Source organism: Mastacembelus armatus, chromosome 9 (assembly GCF_900324485.2).
Source record: "Mastacembelus armatus chromosome 9, fMasArm1.2, whole genome shotgun sequence".
Classification (NCBI taxonomy): Eukaryota; Metazoa; Chordata; class Actinopteri; order Synbranchiformes; family Mastacembelidae; genus Mastacembelus; species Mastacembelus armatus.
This window is the reverse complement of record NC_046641.1, coordinates 11,466,329-11,489,178: the sequence shown is the minus strand read 5'-3', so window position 1 is coordinate 11,489,178 and position 22,850 is coordinate 11,466,329. Positions and strand designations below refer to the sequence as shown.

The 22,850-nt window shown below is 39.0% G+C and overlaps 1 protein-coding gene across 4 annotated transcripts in view; it reads right to left on the bottom strand.

The window, feature by feature from the left end:
- edil3a (EGF-like repeats and discoidin I-like domains 3a) overlaps nucleotides 1-22,850 on the bottom strand; it is a 104,735-nt gene that overhangs the window by 47,773 nt on the left and 34,112 nt on the right. For 3 of the 4 annotated variants that reach the window (XM_026320726.1, XM_026320727.1, XM_026320728.1), the window contains 2 exons: nucleotides 21,874-22,002; nucleotides 922-1,035 (listed from right to left, as the gene is read on the bottom strand). In XM_026320726.1, coding sequence (XP_026176511.1) covers nucleotides 922-1,035; nucleotides 21,874-22,002 — 243 coding nt within the window. Of the gene's footprint in view, nucleotides 1-921; nucleotides 1,036-21,873; nucleotides 22,003-22,100; nucleotides 22,162-22,850 lie in introns of those variants that run through there. The other variant, XM_026320729.1, reaches the window with a different exon arrangement.

The following is a 22,850-nucleotide window of genomic DNA, read 5'->3' as shown; positions in this document are numbered from 1 at the left end:
AAAGTGTATCTTGTGATTGCAACACTTTTTGTCAAGTCTGAGAAAGTCTGCTCTGTCCTGCTGACAGTGGACAGCAGCAGCAACATGTTGCCACTCACTGCTTTTTTTTTTTTTTTTTTTTTTTTATTACAGACCCCATGGCTGTGGCCACCAAATAACAGGCCTCCATCTTCCCTACAATGTCTGTAACTCAGTGTCTGAGAAGTTTCTCACCTGTCACTGTGATTCACGGTAACAAAAGAACAGCTGCATGCCAGGCTCATTAGATCGTCATTCATGAGGGGCTTTGCATTGACTATTATGGTTAAAAATTGGCGTGTACATAGCGGGAGATGCCACTGATTCACATGTGCACAATTCTAGGTGGCCTGTGATTTATAAATGGAACATTGCTTACAGGTGTGTGTCTGCATGGTTTTGTAAATATGAATATTTTAGGAGTATGCAATTTTTTTGTTTTTGGGCACCCATACATTTTTAGTAAGAATTTTATGCAGTTTTATAACTTAGACTCCTGATTGCTTAAATTTTAAAGAAATAATAAATGTATTTCAAATAAAATGTCTCTTATGACTTCTACTTATTAAGTAGAGGAAAACTATAAAATACAAACTAAAAAAAGACATTGGTGAGTTACATGAAAAAAATAAAAAAAATAACGAAACAAATGTAAAGGCAAAGAAATACCCTCAAATTAACCTCTGAAAAGTTTGCATCAAAGATGGGTGCACTATTCACTGAAGCATGGGTGGATGTTCTTTATGGGAATTACCAGCAAACTGTCTTTGATCGATCAGTTTGCTTGGCTAATACTACCCACTGTGCAATTACCTGCAGCATCAGGTGTGCTGTTAAAAATCAATGGGAAGTTGTAAAAGAGTTAAAAGACAAACATTAAAAAAAAGAAACATGAGCACTTACTGTATTGACAGTTCCTCCCCATGTACTCCCCCGGGCATTCACAGGAATAGTTGGCAACCAGATCTGTGCAAATGCCTCCGTTCTTACATGGGTCCCTTTCGCATTCATTAATATCTGGAAGAGCCAAGAAACAAAAGAAGGCACATTCATTTATTTGAAGCAGACATGTAGGCAATTAGAAAGACCTCATCCTCATTAGAATGCATTGGTAGGGAGCATGTATTGAATTTTCCCTGTGTTACTTGATTCCGCCTGCCCACAGAAGCTCTCACAAAGACACTGGTTTTTTGAAACTAATAAATCAAATACATGTACCTCCTTGGGACAGCGCTAATGCTAGAACACAGACCCAAGTTTTCAACTGTTAAGAATAATTAACCTAGAGTACTTTCTTTGTACTTTAGATAATTCATCCAGTGGTTTTCCACTGTGATCATTGTACAGAAGCCATGCTTGCTCAGTTCTGTTTTTGTTTTTAAAATAATAACACCACTTACTGAACAATGATTAGAGCATTTATAACAGTTATAACAACTGTTACCATATGTCTGCTGCAGTTGCCGGCCAGTTTCTAGAAACGTTAAAGCTAATGGTAAAATAATGTTTATGAGAAATAAGAATTAAGAATAAAGGTGAAGTACATCAGCAACTCTAAAAAAAAAACAATCAGAGTCAGAGTCAGTTAAAACAGCTTTTCTTTAGTTTTTTGTTAATCTGCTTGCACAAATAATTTAACCAATTTAGCAGAAGAACTACCCATGTGGAAGTCTTAAACAGTCAGCTGCAGATTTAATTTTATCTAATCACTGCATAGTGGCACACCATGCAGACCAAGCGATTATCAAAAGACTGTGCATATTGTTGGTGGGTACCTACACTAAATTGCAATATAGCACACAACACACAACACAAAATCTTCAAAATCACAAAAACAGATAAGAGAAAAACAGACTCCCAACATGATAAATTATCAATTAGCATCTACTGCCCAGCCATCTCTGCTCTGTAATTACTCTATAAACATATAGGTCTTCTCTGACCTGTGTGCGCTCTGTTACATTAGAATGTAAATATAGATGAGATAAAGAAGATTATAGGGTTGGTTTAGGAAGGGAGGGGAGATTTCTCTTTTCCTCAAATTTGTAATGATTTTCAAATTTGCCCATGGTGGCTACAAGACTTTTAATCCTTTAAAACATACCCTGAGTCATGTGTGACTCATAGGTATATTTTGGCTGCATGAATATGTAACTAGGCATGAAATTTAGAATGAAGTAAAATGCGATTAAAATATGGCTGTTACAGTGCTTCGACTCACTAAGGTTTTATCTATAAAATCTATAATAGTCACTTGGGCATATTTGAAACATTTCATAATATATCTTTCTTTGATGAATGGCTTGTGCTCTGGAGAATTACAGTCATTGTTGCCATGCATAATGGTCACTGAGGTACTGTGACTAGAGGCACAGTAGCATCTTTCATAAGCAGCAGAGCAGAATAATAAAAATTAAATAAATACATCGAATGAAATAAAAGAGAGCGAATGAAATAAAAGAGAGGGAGATAGGCATACAGAGATATGAGAAATGAATTGTGATTTGCCCCAAAATTCACAGGGGACACACAAGACAACTACAGTTGGGTGAAATGATGAAATTGAGCTGTAAAACCTTTCACGAAAGGTGATTAAGAACGTTGGACTTGAAAATTAACGTCCCACTTTTGTTCTCATTTTGCCTGTGTCTGGATGGAATAGTATATTATCTTGAACACTGTAACTGAGAAAGTGTGTATATGTATGTATTCATGTATTCACTCTGCTGTCTACAGGTTAACTTTTTCTTCGTTTTTCGTGTAAAAGGCCATTTTAAAGTTGTTACCACCTTATTTGTCAGATCTCAGAACTTTTTTTCTTCTTCACTGTCCCAAAAACTCAGACTGAATTTGGAAAATGTGCTTTCAAGTGTGCTGCTCCTGCCGCCTGGATTGAACTACAAAAGGATTTTAAGATCAGAAAAAAAAGGCTGAATTTATCAGGATTTTAACCATCAGAGTATTGAAAAGTGCACTTTTCACCATACCATGATGTCATTCTTATTTATTGACACAGTGCTATTTTATAATAATAATAATAATACATTTTATTTCATGGCGCCTTTCAAACACTCAAGGTCACCTTACAGAGAGAAAAAGGAAGCATACAGCATGAAATACATAGAGTGCATTAAAACAACAATAAAATCAACAATGAATAAACAGAGGGCCAGAATGTAAAGGCAAAAGTGCGTAGCATCCAGGAAGTGGGCGATGTACAGCAAGAGCAAATTGAACACAGAAACCCAGGTGACAGAACAACAAATATGAAACAATATGAGACAATATGAAATAGGCGGAGGGTGGTAGAACATCACGGGCTGCTTTGAGAAGTTAAGACAGTTAGGTGGAAAACGCTATACGGAACAGAAACGTTTTGAGTGATGATTTAAAAGTTGATAAGTCCGGAGACGACCGGATGTGATGAGGGAGAATGTTCCAAAGGCGGGGCGCAGTGTGGCTGAAGGATCTAGCGCCCATGGTGGCCAGGCGCACTGTAGGGGTGCAGAGGAGAGTGGAACTGGAGGAACGGAGAGTACGAAGCGGAGAATAGATGTGAAGTAGATCAGTGATGTATGGTGGGGCAATAGAGTGGAGGGCTTTGTAGGTGAGAAGGAGGATTTTATAGTTTATACGGAAGGACACAGGGAGCCAGTGAAGTTGTTTAAGGACAGGGGTAATATGATGTGAGAATGGAGTTCTGGTGATGATGCGGGCAGCAGAGTTCTGGACAAGTTGAAGTTTATGAAGTGATTTGAGAGGTAGACCAGTGAGGAGTGAGTTACAGTAATCCAAACGAGAGGTGACAAAGGCATTAACGAGTATGGCCGTGCTATCGATGGTGAGTGAAGAACGGATGCGGTTTATGTTACGGAGATGGGAGTAGGCCGATGGGGGGAGGGGAGGACAGTATTGTTGTCAATTAAAATGGAGAAGGTGCTGGTTTTAGAAAGGGTGGATTTGGTGCCCACGAGGAGAATTTCAGTTTTGTCGGGGTTGAGTTTCAAAAAGTTATGGGTGAACCAGGATTTGATATTATGTAAGCAGGTAAGGAGGGAGGGAGGGGGGAGGGTAGAAGATGGAGCAGCAGAGAGGTAGAGCTGGGTGTCGTCTGCGTAACAGTGGAAATTGATGTTATGTTGCCTAAAGATATGTCCGAGAGGAAGGAGATAAATAATGAAGAGGAGGTGCCCCAGGACAGAGCCCTGGGGCACGCCACAACTGACAGTAGAGGGCTGGGAGTGGAAGTTCTGGAGATGGACGGACTGGGTGCGGTCAGAGAGGTAGGAGGTGAACCATGAGAGGACCGAGCCGGCTATGCCGATGGAAGCAAGGCGATGGAGGAGAATATTGTGCGAGATGGTGTCAAAAGCTGCAGTTAGGTCAAGGAGGATGAGGATGGAGACAAGGCCAGAGTCTGCGGCTACTAGGAGGTCGTTGGTGATTTTGACCAGGGCAGTTTCAGTGCTGTGAAGATGGCGGAAACCAGATTGAAAGTGTTCGTATAAGCTATTGGCGGCAAGGTGGGTATGGACCTGGTGGTGGACAACTTTTTCAAGAATTTTAGAGAGGAACGGGAGATTGGAGATAGGGCGGAAGTTGTTAAGGTTCGCAGGATCGAGGCCAGGTTTTTTTAGGATTGGTGTGATGATGGCTGTCTTGAGTGATGGGGGTACGATACCAGAACTGAGGGAAGTGTGAATAATGTGGGTAAGATGAGGAAGGAGAGAGGGGAGACAGAGCTTGACGAGGTTGGTTGGTAGGGGGTCAAGTTTGCAGGTTGAGGGTTTGGATTTGAGGATCAGTGAAGAGATAACCGTGGTGGGTGGAATGATAAAACTCGAAAGCAGGGAGGATACTGATAGACAGGGTAGGGTACAGTGGAGGCAGTTCGCAGTGTCACAGATGGGGGGAAATTGCTGGTATATATTTTCGATTTTTGATGAGAAGAAATCCAGGAAGTTATTGCACAAGGTGGTGGAGAGTGAGGGGAAGAGAGGAGTATCGGGAGGGCCCAATAAATTTTTGACAGTGGAGAACAGGGGACGCGTGGAGCCAGAGGCGGATACAATAAGAGAGGCATAGAAGTCAGATTTTGTTTGGGTAATGGTTTGCTTGTACTTCAGTATGTGGTTTAGGTATAAGTCCTTGTGGGTGGATGAACCGGTGTTTTTGAAGAGACGTTCAAGGCGACGGGCTTGGGTTTTGAGGAGGCGGAGTTCGGGGGTGTACCATGGAGCAGAGTGCGTGAAGGATACAGATCTAGTTTTGAGTGGGGCGAAGGTGTCGAGTAGATTTCGTAGCTCACGGTTGAAATTGGATAACATGTTGGAGAGGGACGGTGTATAATTAGAACATGAAAGGTTGTTGAGAGCAGCAGTGAAGGAGGGGAGGTCGATGTTCTTTAAGTTACGGAAGCTGATGGTGCGGGAGAGGTGGGTTTTGAAGATAGGTAGTTTGGAGTTAAAGCAGACTAGTTTGTGGTCGGAGAAGGAGGTGTCGAGGGTAGAACATGACTGAGCTGTGACGCCAGAGCAGCAGACTAAGTCGAGGGTGTGGCCTAGAGAATGTGTTGGGGAGGTGATGTATTGTTGGAGCCCAAAGCTGTCCAGACAGGAAATGAAGTCTTTTGTTGTGGTGTTGTTGGGATTGTCGAAGTGGATGTTAAAATCACCAAGAAGAATTATGTTGGCTGACAGAGAGATGAGGTTACCTAAGAGGTCAGACAGTTCATCCAGGAAGGTCGGGTTAGGTTTTGGTGGGCGGTAGATAGTGGCCAAGAAGGTTGGTGTGTGACCGTGAATACGTGCTATGAGAGCTTCAAAGGACTGAAAGGTGACAGTGGGGTGGATGGATATTTTGTATTTAAGGTTGAACAGTATGGCGAGGCCGCCACCGCGACTGTATAAGTCTCTCTTGAAAATGAGATGGGGAATATTAATGAGACTTTACCTGCTCATGTAAAATTAGATAAAAATAACAGCATAATTTACTTATTTCTATTGGTGGTAAATAGCTGGAACATTTTAGGACAAGGTCTGCTGTGTTTTGTAATGTGACAGAAACATCTTTATGCAGATACTGTATAAGCTACGGGGGGGATCCCTGCAGTTGAATACTTGTCTGTAGGTCATCAATCAAGGGGTCTATATGTGAAATAGAAAAGAATAGTAGTGCTACAAATGTGATGTGACTCAGCTTGTATATCTGCCTCATGAAGAAAGAAAAGACATGTCTTAGCCAGCATTTTGTCTTCTGGCAAATAAGCAGTTTTTCACAGATGGCACTATAAACATTTGTTGATCAAATGCAAACTGCAGGGTCCACTTGTGTATAATTAAAATGGATCTTCTATATTATAACAGTATGGTCTGTCATGCTGTGAAGATTTATATATATATGGCATTTGTTATAAAGGTGTTGCCTCATTTTTGTGTTTTTTTCTTTGCAGAGGTGGTTGGATAGGTTGGGGTGTTTTCGGTACGCTGGGCCTTCTAAACATTTGCCATAATCACATGCAAACTATACAGTTATCAGTTGTTTTTGTGCTTCTCTATAGTTGATTCCAGTAACTTGTTTGTTTCAGACATTATTCTGAACCTTTTGATACTTTAAGCCAGTCTCCACATTACCTCTGTTCTTTCTTTGTTATGCTGCTGTCTCTGTGATGAACTACATGTAGAACAGGATGAGCTTATGTAATTACACATCCAAAAACAAGCAGCATGAATAACACAAGAAACTACCCTCTTACTGACAAACCGTTAGTAGCACAGAAATGAACAAACAAGCGCTTGTCAAAAGGAATCTTCATTATGGGCGGTTACTGTAATCAACAGGGATTGTTTTAATTATTTCCAGTTCAAGGGCCCCTAGACACTGATAAAAACCATCCTTATAAAGGGCCACAATGGCCAGTCCTTATTCAACAATTCATCTCTCTTCAAGAACCTTTAATTGTTAGCAACTGTGGCAACAATAGAAACACTACTATAGTTATTAATCAAGGGCTCAGAATGCCTATTGTACATGAAACATCATCCATGCATTCACTGCAGGGTAATCTGCACCAGGAATATTTGGTCTTTACTAATAACCTTAAAGAAACACTCAAATGGAAATGTAATTTTATATTTGTGAACAGTGAAATATGCTGATTTGTGTAAAGTAGTAACATTAATATGAATATCTCCACATACAGAAAAGGGCACAAAGGCTGCAAATGCTAAATTTTGTCTGAACTGCCTACTTCTTAGTATTAATAAGTGTAAAGTGAACAATATTCATCTAATGCATCTATATAAATATCACAGTGACAGAAAAACAAACTGAAAAAAAAAACAAAACACATCACTAAATCATTACATTGTAACACCAAATCAGTTAAAATTGTAAAAATGTAGAAAGAGGGAAAGAAAGACGTGCTAGCTAAATAAGTAAACTCCGTTTACACAACTTCTTTAACACAGTTACGTGCAGGCATCCAATGAGTTAACCTCAGCGATAATAGTCTAAGTACACCATTCTCCATTTCAATATGTCATTAAAGCCTTAAACATAGTTAAACAACATTGTGCAACTGATGTCTTCAGTTTAATGAGGAGGATGCTCTCATGGTTCTAACGATTTAACAAGCCGGTCTGAGTAAAGATTTCTACAGTGGATGGAGACAATATAACTACAAAGCATAGCATTCGATGCAATTCAACACACTGGTTCTCCAGTAATGCTACTTTAGTGAAGCTTATAATGTTTTTGTTTAAAGTACGGCAGAATGATGCCAATTCAACTGAGGCTATATTTAGAGGCATCACTGTGGATTCTAAGCTTTAGGTTATTTTGTCTTCCAGGTACCCAGGTTGAATCAATTGTGGAACTGAACATAACTATCACAAAGGTTCATCAGTATGACTAATATATTGACACTAATAGTTTTCTTTTATTCATCCCTTGTATTTTAGTTTTACAGTACATTAGAGTTTTTTAATGTGAAATTTAAAAAAATTAATTGGTTCTTCAGGTGAGATATATTAACAAAAACAATCGTGATACCATAGACCCCATCACTGTGCTATCAACTTTATCATTATCATCAATCCCTAATGCTTGCACAACGCTTCATAAAACTCCTAAAATGTATTTCTTCAACTGCAGGTCAGACTCTCATCGGTACACTGGAACGTTTCACTCCCTGGCATCGCTCCTATATTGCTCCCCCAGAAAACATCTCAGTTAGACAATAATGAGAGCAATGAATAGTGCTATATGTCAGGAGAGCTGAATTTGCCACGGTGTGTCCAGGGAGCAGCAACAAGGCCAGCATGGGGAGGGGTAACTTGTGTCCTCTCCAGTGGGCTGCGCTGACCTCTCCATTGCCTGCACCTGCTACAGCTACAGCAATACATAGCTCGATGACTCTGCTTTCCAGCTCATTCAACACTAGAGCTATTGTGTCAAATCCTGCACACAACAGAGTGCTATTGAAGACATAAATGTGCAATAAAGAAAAAAAAAAATTCCAACTGTATTAAATCGTTTATGCCTGCCTAAGTGTAAATAATTGTGCAATAATTGGTGTTGGGAGACACTTTAAGTAAGGGCTTACAGAACTGACACCAAGTCAAGAAAAGATTATTTATGCATGTCAGAAATAAAACATGTAAAATAATGTAATTATGTTATTTTTAAAAGAAAAACATATTCACTATAGCACTTCAACAAGTTTCTAAGTTATGTGTTGTGCTGACAGTTATCAGACAGGAGACATTGAGTGTAACCGCACTTGTTCTGTGGTTAAACCAGGAAAATAGGGGTAGATACAGTGCAGTGCAACTTTAGCAGCAGAATTAGAAAACCATTCACATCTACACTGATTGGTGTGTGACAACTGTAGGAGATTTTAGGTTGCTAAAACTGATTGAGCAATATGCTAGTAGTCGAATCTAACCCGTGGTTTGTTTATCCAACACGCCAAGGTGCAAGACCAAATGGATGCAAGTTTGTAGATAAGAAAGTGTTATTTCAGCTATGGTTTACAGCATATGATTCTTTCTTTTGTGTGTACAGGTTTCTGACTAGCATGAGCCAAAAGACAAAAACCTTGAATGAACAAACTGTTATTTATGAAATTATAGTAGAATTACAATACAAAAAAAAAAAAACCATCGTGACTGGCTATATATTCATTCTTAATCTATGGTACTGTTAGTCTTGTTTTCTCAAGAGAGGACAAAGGAAATTAGATATACACAGTTGATTTTTTTAAGCCTTTTAAATTTAGCTAAACTTAAAAATATGTATTCATATATATTATATGTATATATATATATATACAGTAGAGTAAGCATTAGCCCAAACTGACCTGATAAACAACATAAATCACGCAAACCACTGAAATAAATGCCTGCTAATAGCTTGTAATCCTCTCACACTTTTAAATCCCCCAAATGTAATTAGCAAAATGAAAGGTAATGTCCCGGCAGGATTGTCCCAACATCTTATCCACTTCCTTTGTTAAACTGGAATCAGATGTTGGATGAAAACAATGTTTTTCCTCTAACTAAGAGACTGTAAGCCACATAGCTGGGGACTGTCTTTTCATGAGATGTCCGATTGTGCTACATCTCTGCATCTGGATTCTATTTAACACTCATGCGCAGTTTTCCCCAGGGAGTGGTTTTTTTTTTTTTAATGTCACAGAGCCAACTGACCAGTAAGTTGTTGCTCTTGACCTCTCTACCTATGCAAAGAGCAGTGGTTTGACAGGGATTAAGTGGACAACCGGTTGTGTATGCCTACCACATCATTAACCTCTGACTTTGAACACCCATACTTCCTTGAAAGCAATCATCCAATGTTAATTTCTGCTTAGGGTTTTCCCCCTGGGATAAGCTGCTGTTGCTGATGCCCTGTAATTCATAGTGGTCCTACGGGCGTTGGATTTGATAGTGAAAAAAAAAAAAAAAAAAAATCTGCAATCATTAGGGGAGTAATGACAAACATACAGCCAATCATTGTCTGGAAACAAGTCTGAGTACAGAGAACGCATATCATTAACTTTTAAGCTCTGACAGAAGCACTTTTTTTTTAAGAATTCATGAAATGAAAAAGCATTAAAAGAATTTCATGTCAAAGGATAAAGATCACTTAGTCACCAAGGGCTCCACCTCAAAGACATAATAAAGAAAACTAGTTAGATGGTTAGACGGTATACTGTCCATAGTCAACAACATATGGTGTTAGTTGGTAACCACCCAGACATACCTGAGGGAGCAGAACATATGATCTAAAATAATATGAAAACAAAACAGCACATCTTGTTCTGCTGCGCATGCCATGTTATACACATGACGATACTGTATTACAATAGATAATACCATAGGAACAATAGACCGTGTTCTGCAGATAAACAGCATATAAAATGCTGTTTTGTCTTTCATTTCCTCTGTGATTAGTGTGTTTATCTGCCCTGTATGCAATCCTCACGCTTTATTTTCCTCTGGTGAATGGTACTTTTCCCCACTCATTTTTGGCAGTTTGATACAGCACAGCACCCACTCGGAGGTGGAGATAAAAGAGCATGCTGCTTATATCTTGGTGGAAAAGACAGGCCACTTCAATAGGTTGTACTGTATGTATGAGACATAGATATTGTACAGCATCTATGATCATCAGATTATTGCGTTCCTATGTCAATCTAGCATTGGTGTACATCAAGAAATGCTTCATGTGCTCCGAGCTGCATCTTCATATATGTGCAATCAGCCTTGGATGTTGTGTTTGACAGGTCCTGGTGCAGTGAAATGCGTCTAGTCCACGCTACACAAGGCCAAGACAAGTCCTGTCATACAGAGAAGATAGAACAAGGAAGTGCCTGTCTCTGCTGTCAATCCATCCTGTCACTCCTTGCCTTACCCATGCCACTGAAGTGACTATCACCAAATATGACAGGATTTTTATCCAGAGTCTGATGAAGTCACAGTGGTTGGTTTCACAGTGAAACATCTGAGTCTATATTTGAGTCTGGACATACACATCAAGACTCAGCATGTTGATTTTAGTGATCTTTACAGGAATTCCCAAATCTCACCTCATATGCAGGTTACTTTAGACAGTAACACATACTTTGCGTACATGTTTCAAGGGATATGATGACGCATGGAGCTGTGAATGCAGGATTACGAATAGCGTATTCCAAGGCCACACTTTTTGAAGTGGGATTAGTCCACTGAGAAGTTATTCACAGCAGCACTCCAAAAGCCCTTGAAAAGGTGTCTTAGGATGAATTAGGGAGAGGTTTGAGCATCTAAGAAGCAAAACACTCATCATTTCAAAGAACATGCAGAACGAGAGGCTCCGCTGGAGCTGGAATGTGCAGAATATAAGAGCCCTCAGCTCAGACGCGAAATGACACTTGAAGGAAAGCCTTAACTGTCATTTTAAGCCCAGAGATGGAGCCTCCACAGCAGGTGTGTGAGGGGAATACTGATCTAACTCGGAACAACACAGTCTGATCCAAAAACATCACTGAGGTACACTTACAAGAATGTTTAAATGGGATGAAATGGAGATTGAAAGTGGAGGGAGGTGATGGGCAGAGAGCATGAAAGTGTCTTATCTGAGGGAAAAATAAGGATAACGTGAGTGACCACAGATATAATAATAACTTTCAACTGATTTTTTGCATTATAGTCCTCTGACTGCACACACTAGAAAATTCGACCAGACTGGGAGACTACACATATTCCATTTATAGAAACAATTTCATATTGGCGATAACACAGGCCCAAGATTTTCACAGAAAATCACACAGTCAAATGCAGGTTGGTGAGCCATGCCTTTTTCTCGTTAGCCCTGTTGTGGTATGTCTTGCATGATATAAAAAGACACTTGTGTTGCCAAAATTCAGCAAGACTGTCATCTTTTTCAATGCTCCAACTGGCTCTGGTTTTTGCTTTAATGTGCTGGCATATTTGGTAGCTGGGAAAAGTAAGCAACATCTGATTGGTGGCATTTCCGGAGTGTCTCGCTCACATTGGCTATTGTGCTGGAGCCTCCCCGAAGAAGAATCGTAAACATGAAATATGTTTGGTATTTACGACGCTCCAACTCGATCAGAAGCAGTAAAATAATCATACCCACACCACGCACTTGAGGATTGTTTAGGCAGATAATCGGTTGAGACAATCCTCGAATCGGGCCACGCCCCCCCATGATCCCTGGAGGGGGCAAATTGGGCATAAAATTGGACATAAAATTGTCTAGTGTGTTGCCAGCCCTAATTACGCTTACACTTAGTGACAAATCTAAATTGTGTTGTATAAACATTTCAGTATAGACATATATATATATATATATATATATATATATCTATATACTGTTTATTATGCCATTAGTTTGTCATGCTGCAGATATGTCTAGAAAAGTTCTTCCCAATCAAGTGACAGACTGTAAATACAGTACATATATTAATTAAACTCTAGGCCATGACAAATAAACAGACATAATTGGGTTTAACAAGTTGAGTTTAAAACCTAATATATAAAGAAAAAGTTGAATCACAACTAAATGCATAAAGAAGATGGGATTCATAAAGGTCAGATTCTGAATTACTTATATTGAATTTAATATTGATAGTGCTGCCAAATTAAGATGCATCAGTAGTTTCAGCAGAAATCATTTCACACTGATTTTTATTAATTCATTTCATTGCTGACCTTCCCTCTGAACTACCCTTTCTGTGTCTAATGAACACAAGAGGAGGTTCTGTGATTGCTTTAGTAAAAGACTGCTATCATCCTTATTCACTATATCTATATCACTTTTTCAGTGCTGAGTCATATTTATGATTAAATCACAAGTAGAACTACTACATACACTGAGAACTCACTGTTAGGCACCAGCCAGAATCCAGTGTTATGGTTTACAAACTGCACATTCTCATGGCCATAAAGCCTAATCTTTTTTCTGTCACACTGAATTAACAACACTGATACTAATTTGGCCACACACTGACCATCCTGAATTCACGCAGCTCTGTGTAGTCAGGCTGAACATTTGTCAGTGTTTGGTTTTGGCTTGCATTACCAGGCAAAAACCCCGGGCAGGGCTCAGTTAGACTCTTTTCCACCACCTGGGATTTGGAAATGTATCTCTATTTATGCTTTGGCCATCTGCCAACAGGTCCATGCTTACTGCTGAGCCCAGGAGGTGACAGTGTGGCTCAAGTGACTGAAGAGGCCCTACATAATTAGGTCCTGGTAACAGCTCGTTCCCCACAACTCCTCCATAGGAAGGATAAACCAGGTGAATGGGTACACAGGGAATGGCAAAAGGGAGGAGAAAAAAAAACCTAAATTGAACAAATATAGTAGATGTCTTTTTTGGCCCCTCTCTTCTCATTATTCATCATATTTTTAATTCTACATAACATAACATAAAAAAAAGAAAAATGACCAAGACTTTTTGCCATTTTCACCTTTAATCTAAACAAACATAACTGAAGAAATCAAAGCTCAAGCAAAGCCTCTTCTATAGGACTTCTCAACATTCACATACTTTCAAAAGTGCCGGCCTTTCCCTAGCAGAGTATGTTTTGGTAACAGGACTGCACTTTGTGCCATCACTCTGACCATTTTATGTAGCTTTAGTTTCCTGAGCCATTATATTTGGTTTTAACAGTGAAGGTACGCTGAAAAAAAACTGCCTAGCCTGTAATTTTGCGAGCAATACACCGCCTTGGCAAAGAAGAAAGGTCATCTTACTTAAAGTGTGTTTCTACAGCAGTTTTTATTTGGCAAGGGTTTGCAAAACCGAGTTCTTGCTGAAGGCATATGGAAAAGGTGACATATCACTTGTGTGTTATCAATGATGGGGCAGTGCAGTCGCAGATGATGGTATGAAAAGATGTATAAGTCTAACAGCAAAAAAGATCAGGGCAGATTGATAATGATAAACTCTGTCTTTTGTCAATCCCTGTATTCAGTGAACCTGTGAAAAAAATGGTCAGTTTTGATATGTCAAGCAAAAGGTTCCTGCTAGAAGGCTAAATCAAATATCTCCATGGAACAGAGAAAGTAGCCCTAAACACCTTTCTTCCAGCTTGTTATCCAAAATGCCCTCTGACAGAGGTGAGATGGGGTCAGCTCCTGCTGGGATGGAGAGGGGCAATACTCATGAAAATACACATTTAAACTACAACACTGATCTGCGGCCAGGTCTTCACTTTGCGGATGCATACACACACACGCGCACACGCACACCCTCACACACACACACACACACACACACACACACACACAATGAAAGCGACACACTAGAAGAGAACACCAACATGTTCTCTATAGCTGCTAGAAATATCATTAAAAGACACTCATACAGTTATAGTATACTTCATTATACTATTACATTAAAGGTAAGACTTCTACATGTTCTAAGTAGGACTGAAGTTTTAATATCTACTGCCCACTAATTGCCTTTGTGCTGTCTTTATTCTGATCTAAACAAGACCAATGAACAACAAGAGTATGCCACTATCACTGCCTCTTATTAAAACCAAATAGAAAGCATACAAATAGAAATGTAACTGGCATATTAGTAAGACATTTGTTATTGTTCCTTTGTCCCTTAGCTTAAGAAGTTGACATAATGTCAATTGAAGTCTGATTTCTTTCTTTGTGCTCAGGACTGAGCTGCAAGTCCATGTTTTCTCCCACCTACATATTATACACAACAAGGACTGATGATTTGAGACCACCAAGGCTCAGACAAGATGGGGAAACTGTACTCCAACAATTGGCATGTCATTGATGGTGGAGCCCATTCCAAATGAACTATACTTTAAATGTACACTGTGTGTGCGTTGTTTATAAATGTCTAAACTAATGGGGTCAGTATGATACAGTTATGTCACCTCTAGCTGACTAACTACATCAATAAAACTGTATACTATCACTATAATAATAAAAGAAGTGGAACGAAGGGGAGACATTTGTCTTTCAAATTATATACTTATTCTATTTTCTTATATATTTTTTTCTCTTTTCATTCATATCCAAATGCTGTTTGTATCAGAGACAGACGCTGAGATGACAATTCAAAGTTTGCACAGTACACTGTGGATGTTGAGGGTTTGATTTTAAATATCCCATCCCCTAATGTGTTAAAGCTGTTTCAGGTACCAATTTCTATTTCTGCACATAGATAAAAAAAACATAAAGGCATGAAAGATGTTTGAGGCTGGATTGACCGAGCAGATTCTAACTGAACTACCACATGAAGAGTTGCTCTGTTGTTTCCAGTGACAGAAATGTGCGTTGCTTTAAAGGAAGAAAGAACAAATGTGCAGTGAGCTAAAACAACACGACTGCTGGCCCACAAGCATATCCATCTTTCCATTTTGATCTGCAGAGATGCCTGTGAGACAGAAAAGAGAGCGCACAGACACACACTGTGCCCCTCCATGAGTTGTTGATCATTGGCATCTGTCGGTTTGGCTGTGTGTGATTGTGGTGGCTTCTTTGAATGTTCGGTGGACTATGGACCTATCCCCCAGGATTCTCTACACTCATCTCTTCCTGTAAATGCAGCTTTCTGGCCACAGACTGAGAACACTGGAACCGTGCATGTTCAGAGAGGGTCTGGAAATGGATGTATCCTCCACACAGCTCCACATCACATCAATAAAGCAGCGGGGAGAGCCTTAAGGCTGCCACTCTTCACATTAGCTCTGAGTCCACTTCATATAGAAGAGCATGTTTTCAGATAGTGAGCTTGGGAAACTCTAGGAGTGAATCTATACTGACTAGATAAACAGTGAGATTTTTGAAGAATTGCACAAAATGTGCCACTGTGAAGTAAAAGTCATTGGAGCCTCTTGACAACTACAATAAAAACTACAAAGCTACGAGAAACTTTGACTGAAATACTGTAGCACGATCACTAGTCGTGTATGTTTAACCATTCTGAGAGAACATACTGTTGTTATAAGGGTACTAATGATAATTTATGCACATAAAAATAAAAGTGGCATGCAGATTAGTTTAAGTTCTTTAAAACTTCTCAGCTCTTGTAACCCAGAGGCTGTGAAGACGTGACAGATTTATAGCTACAAGAACAGACTTCAGGCACTGTGACTAAACCAATGCCTCTTGTTTATTTTGAAAATAGGTTAACTTACTGTGGACAAAGTATTCCTTCCTTATCATGGAAAAGTTTTTTCTTGAAACTTTTTCACTAACTTTCAGTTGTACTTAAGTCAATCTTAATCCATTTAACTAAGCCTGCCCGCAAAACATAATTTTTTTTTTTTTTTTTTTCAAACTCAAAGTGAAAATCCGCCCTAAAACAAAATTCAGCTATTACTGCTTATATGATCTAAGACAGTTACTGGATTTCTGTACATGAACAACTCTACCCTTGAGCTATAAACACAACCACAACTTCACTTTGTGGAGCTTTGCTTCTGAGATGATGAGAAATTTGATTTTGTGGATGCAGTGGCAATTTGCAAGATAATTTGTTAGAAATATGGGTTTTCTTATTGAGAACATATAATTATTCTATGAAACACCACTCACTGTGGACAGAAGGCACAAACAAACAGTCACTTAGTCCATATGCTCGCCATTCTGTGTACTGTCAGAGATGGTAGATCTAGGCACGATAGCGCTAGCAGTCTCCATGACGTGCACACTATATAGGTGTGGCAAAGAACTGCTAATGTACAGTATATTCTTTATTAATAATAAATATTATTTACTTATAAAATTTATGTCTCTCTGTGTTAGGAAATATAAATATATATAAATAAATATATATTATCTGTATATTTAGAGATATTTATTTTTAAAAATCCCTATATAGTTATTGTTAGTTAAGGATATAGCTGTTACTGAGTAAAAGCCTTTTAGGATTTTGGGGCCCTGGGAAATGCCATTAACATTTTAGGAGAGCTACAAAAGCAGAAGGAAGTCCTCATGCTTCATCGTAATCTTTGCTGGAGTGACTTTAACAGTGCCGCCTCACAGTCAGAAGGAGATAACAACTTCAGAAAACCACAGTTCCCCCAATGTCTCCCCTCCCTCACCCACTGGCCTGTGTCTTGGTGGCCTCAATGGGAGGAGTGGAAGATATGCCAGCTAACAACAGCTCTCTCCCTCCCTTCCCCTGCTGTCAAAACATACTGTAGATCTGTCGCTATAAAGTCACCTCCTGTGACGCAGTGGCAGGTTTGAGAAGGGCAAGTCATTTTTCGCTTGAAGAAGTGCAGGTAACCACACGGAGGGGGAACAGTAAAGTGAAGCGGTGGGCGTTCACATGGGCGGAAGGGATGCTGGGAAAAACTGTCGGACCTGTGCCTCTGCCTTGTTCCTGACAAATGGAGTTTACTGTTGTAGTCAAAAGTTAAAAGGTTAAGATGTCCTTTTGATACACGTTCATGCTGCCTCAGGATAGGACTATTGTCTATACTATCATTTTTTTCTCTTAAGCCATAACCCAGCAAACAGATGAGAGTGGAAAATCAGTCAGATCAGTATTTCGCTTGATATTCTCCTCACACTCTATAAAAATCCACATGAACGCAAGGAGTCAGAGGGCCTGGTGAAACATCAGAAAGAAAAAAAAAAGAAAAGAAAATATAAGCACCATTGGATAACCCCTTACCAGGTGTAAAATACACTAAACACCTCACTAATGCAGTCCTAAATGTTGTGCCAAAGCGTAAGCACAGAGCAAGTCCTTCTGGAGTCTCTTTCTTTTTCTTGTGATGTGTTGAAAGGCCGTCTGTGATCTGCCCCAAGGTGAACTGGGTAACAGCAATGGCTCCTTGTGGCTTTATATGAGGTCACAGTCATAAACACTGGCTGATTATCCTCTGGCAAGAAGCTGAGGAGGCAGCAGGGCTAATACAGCATGATAGCAACTGTCAATACATGATCAAATACAGGGTCATGCTTTAAAAAAAAAAAAAATCTCTCACATCCTACATTTAGCCTAAATCAATCCTGGCCTGGCGGGCTACTTCAAAAAAGAAAGGCAAAGACATGTATTGATCAAAGAGCAAGACAGAACATGCTCAGTGGACTTACAGGCCATGGAAAGATGGAAAAAGACAGTTTAAAAGTGAACACCAGTAATCTATGAGACAATTTAACTAAAAATAACTATTTTTTTTTCTTTTGCAGTGCCGTTAGGTATTTTTGCATAAACAATGCACAGTCCAAAGCTGTTTTTTTTTTTTTTTGCAGTAACCCGCACATACAGTATCGCTGAGTGAAATCTTAAACAAACCAGACAAAATCAACATTTTTAAAAAAAGTCAAGGAAAAGGAGATGCAAAGATTTTTGCTTAAGCTCTTTTACTCGGAGATAAAAGAAGGCAACATATCATCATATGATCAGACACAGTCTAAGACAGGATGTAGTGTTACTGTATCAAATTAAATTAGGTTGCCCGTATCAACCTCAACATGAGGTGGGTGTCTTATATAAGACTGTTTGTGATGAGATATCATAGAAAGTAAACAAAAAAAAAAAAAAACATCTAGAGTGAAAATCCCAACAGTTTCGACTTTATTTGTCCTTGATATACTGAGAACGTGTGCCCTAAAAATGATCTGCAACCTCATGATGACTGAGGCAATCTGTCCCAATCTTCACACTGTGACACTTCATTACAGTGTTTGGCTACCTGCCCAATAACGTGCCACTTGTTCTCTTGTCACACAGGGATTTGACACCACACTATTCGAAAGATGAATGACTTTGTGATAATAAGGGCACTAATAATAAAAACAGTGACTAAAGTAGCCTGTTTATTTATTTATTTGAAACGGATTTAAAACAGCTATATGACAGTATTTAGCAATGGTTTTGAATAACAGTTTTAAAAATGAAAAGTACAATTAGTACCTTGGAAGCACTGGGATAAAAACCTAATTCTATACATGGATAGTATTACTGCATAGTGCAAAAAAAAAAAAAAACACCTTTAGAGTTCAACATTTAAATGAGATACAGTGAGATTTTGTTACAGTTACTATATGTATCCTAAAATATTGAACAAAAGGATTAAGAGTATTTACAGTATACTTTTTATTTTTGAACTGGATCCAGGATGCTGAATACATGATAGCAGATTGATGTATAGCTTCGTAGATTGTGTAGTACAAAGATGTAACATAAAATACAATATGGGTAGGCCAACCCTGGCTTTTTACTTGTTACTCTTACTATCTCCTTGCTCCGACAGAGCCAAATCCAATTTCACACCTCTGAATGTTATCCTAAATACATGCACTACATATCCCTGCTTGTTAGACCAGTTTTATGAAGCACAGCCAGGAGTGATGTCGCACATGGACAGCTAGGATAAGTACAAGCTATTTCAGACTTCTTTGGAGTGAAGATACTGTATGCACTTAATGTTGTTGACTTCTTCTTTTTTGTCAGCAAGTCAATACGAGGTGTTTAAAATTTCCACAATGAGAGGAGACACCACACAATCACAGCTCAAGGTGATGACAGGATGCAGTCACAGCAAATATGCATATGCAAAGTTTTACAAGTTTGATTTCACTCTGCAGCTTTATCTTTACAGTAGGAATTATTCCAAGCATCAGACCCTCATTGTGTTGCAACAGCTGTAAGACTAATGAATGTATTGATTAATTCATAGTATCGACAGATGCAGTAGTTAAAAGTTATGTACTAGTTGAACTGTCATTAGCAGTGAAAAGGGATACATCATTATCTAGCCATTCAATTTTGGCGATATTCATTAAAATAACACACGGTAAGACAGATTGTTCATCAGGACTAAAACGCTCCTTGTTTTTAAGTTGTTTTTGTTTTGTATCCTAGAGAAGATCTGACTCAATATTTTTTCCTACTGTTATCCTTTTCATTAAGCTTGTCATCCATTAAAAGCCAATGCCATACCCCAACAAAGCCAGCTAAGCCGTCATTCCAAAAAGAACAATTATTTATGTGACTTTATCATTTAATTGCAGGGCTTATCCGGACGCTAGATTTGATTATTAATGTCTTCAGATACAGAGTTCTCCCCATTTCCTGCTCTCACCCACTCCTATCCATTCAACTGTAATGACCATGTGGAAAACTGGCAGACATTAATGTGTATTCAGTCCACATCGAATCGGTTTCTCACCATCCTAAGGGCTTAATAGGAAACAATAACTAAATTATGACATGAATGCTAGCCAATTGGTCACATTTCTAGCTGGAGATAAACACAATGACATACTGTTTATATAGTGATTTGCTCCATTTCCTTTTATGTTGTTTATGTTTGAATCATATAGGAAAAAAAAAAACAATGGTGTGGAAATCTAAATAATGACTGACACCATCCCAAAATAAAAGCATGTTTCTTTCTTTTCAATTTACTATTAAATTGCTGTCTTTAACCTTGGTGCAAATGTGGCAGAGTTATGAGGCAGATAGATACAAATAGTTTATGTTAAGTACTGGTTAACATCTCTCATTCTCTCTGTGTGTGTCTGTCTCTCTTTCTCTTTCAAACCAATAAGGATCCATCTCACCACACAGTTTGCACCATGATACATTAAATCCACTACTTCAGAGCACACCTGCAATGAAGGACAACTGTGCTGTGCAGGCTAATGCAATGCTCAGCCAAGCACACACAGAGGCAGGGCAGCCACATGACTTGGCCTATATATCACACTGCAGGATTTAGCAAGATTTAGCACTTACAGAAAAAAGCTACATGCTATTTCCTAATCCCGAGATCTATACAAAATGCAGGATATGAATGTGTAGGTTTGATGCAATACGTGCGTATCTGCACTTCTGGCTCACTGATGTTGACTCCGCCTGGTATGTGACATCCTTTGTTTTTCAAACAAATTGACACATTAACTAGGCTTCACTTCCTGACAGTAAATAACAGACTTTTGTTTTGGCAAGTGGTGCAGAAAGTAATATCGACACAAGCAAGACTTGACAGCATCTAATAGTTGCTGTGAAATCTATAGTCTTCAAAACTGAGAGAACTGCTGAGAATAGTAACTTCTGCTGAGAATACTTAAAAGCGAAAGAGACTGCTTCAGAAAAAAAAAAAAATAAGGAAGAACTTGAAATGTCAAAACAGCTCACTCCAGCTTCTCCTTGCTGCAATAAACTGTTAGAAAATCAAACAGTGCAGTTTTTGGTTGTAGAAAGGCTGGAAAAAGCATCAATAATCAATCGAGGTTTTAAGAAAAGCGACATTTATCCTTTGAAAAATGCCTTCATTGGCATAAATTTACACTTGTAAAACCTCTGATTACATCATAATGCAAAGCCAGCGGTGCACCCAGGCAGGATGTGTTTGTTTTTACAATTGTTGGTCTTAGTTGCATCCACGTTTGCATTAATGATTACCGCTGTGCCCAGTTTCAGGCATTAGATGTTCAGAGAACGAGTTCGGTGATAAAGCATCAGTTGTGTTAGGTTTGAGAACAATGCTCCTAGTCCTCATGGGACGTTAAATATTGTCTTGCAAAAACCCTTCTGATACTAACCTTTATTCACAGCATGATCAACAAAAGAAAGCAATTTCAGCATTTCTTTTCACTACCAAATACACTATGATTTTGCTGAACTAGTCTTTTTACCAGCGACTTATAGTACTTCCCGTCAGCTGTTCAACATTTATTCATTCTCTAGTCCAGTATTTGTGCTGGAAAAACTCATCATGTATCTATAGAAATGTTAAAAAAAAGAGGCACAGATGTTTTTTTTTTCTACCACCTAACAAATGGTTGGATTTTATGTTCTATTCTATAAGAGATGGTTCAACGTTCTTTTGGATTTTAAAGTCATACTTACTGTGCTGGCAGTGAACTCCACTGAAGCCCGGAGGACACTTGCAGACATAACCGATGAAGGTGTCTCCCCTGTAGGTCTCACTGATCTCACATGTTCCTCTGTTGTGGCAAGGGTTTGGATGGCAAGGGCCTGTGTGAGAAATAAAAGCAAGAAAAACATTTCAGGAATTCTGTTTTGTGCCATTTTTTTGAAAGTATTATAACAAACTACACAAAAAGCACACAGACTTTGCATTTGGAGACATTTACACTGAAAAAGTTCTGATGAATAAATTACATTTGGACCTTGCGAGACAGTGTATGAGTAAAAGAGTTTGACAGGAGAAAAGTGAAGTTGACAGGAGAGCAGGGAGAGGCTGCCTTTAAGCGACTGCTGCTGGTCTCTGTGGTCTGGAGGACAGCCCAAGGCGCCATCTAGAAATCATTGAACATGTCCCCTCCAGGAAGGCAACACTTCATTCTCTCAGTGCTAAGTGGAGCGCCCAGACTAGCTGCAAGGCAGAGTCCTATCGTCTATATGCACTGAAAAGTATTCACACCAGCACACATGTACTGTGACATGCTCTCACACATAAAAACTGAGAGAGCAGACGTGAACTGCTGAATACAGAGTGGCACCACTTGAATTTCAGGAAGATTATGACATCAATGATGCCAAACCACAGAAAAGGCAACTAGTGCATTACTTACAATATAACAGCCCCTTTCTTTAAAATAAACAATAAATAAAAACATACAGTAATATGCACAGTTTTTAATGTTTTCATTCCCCATTCAGAAGGTCAATTATCAAGTATTTAGTGTACTGCATTTATATTCTACAGTGTAAAACATTTGCCTCTGAAAATGTGTTTGCTCGGGTGATCGCAAAGTCTTTTCCTGCTCCACTGGATGTGAAGCACAGGCTCACTGGATAATTAATAACTGACCTTCTGCCACTGGTGCTGGTATTTATTCTTCAAATAACAGAATGTGCAC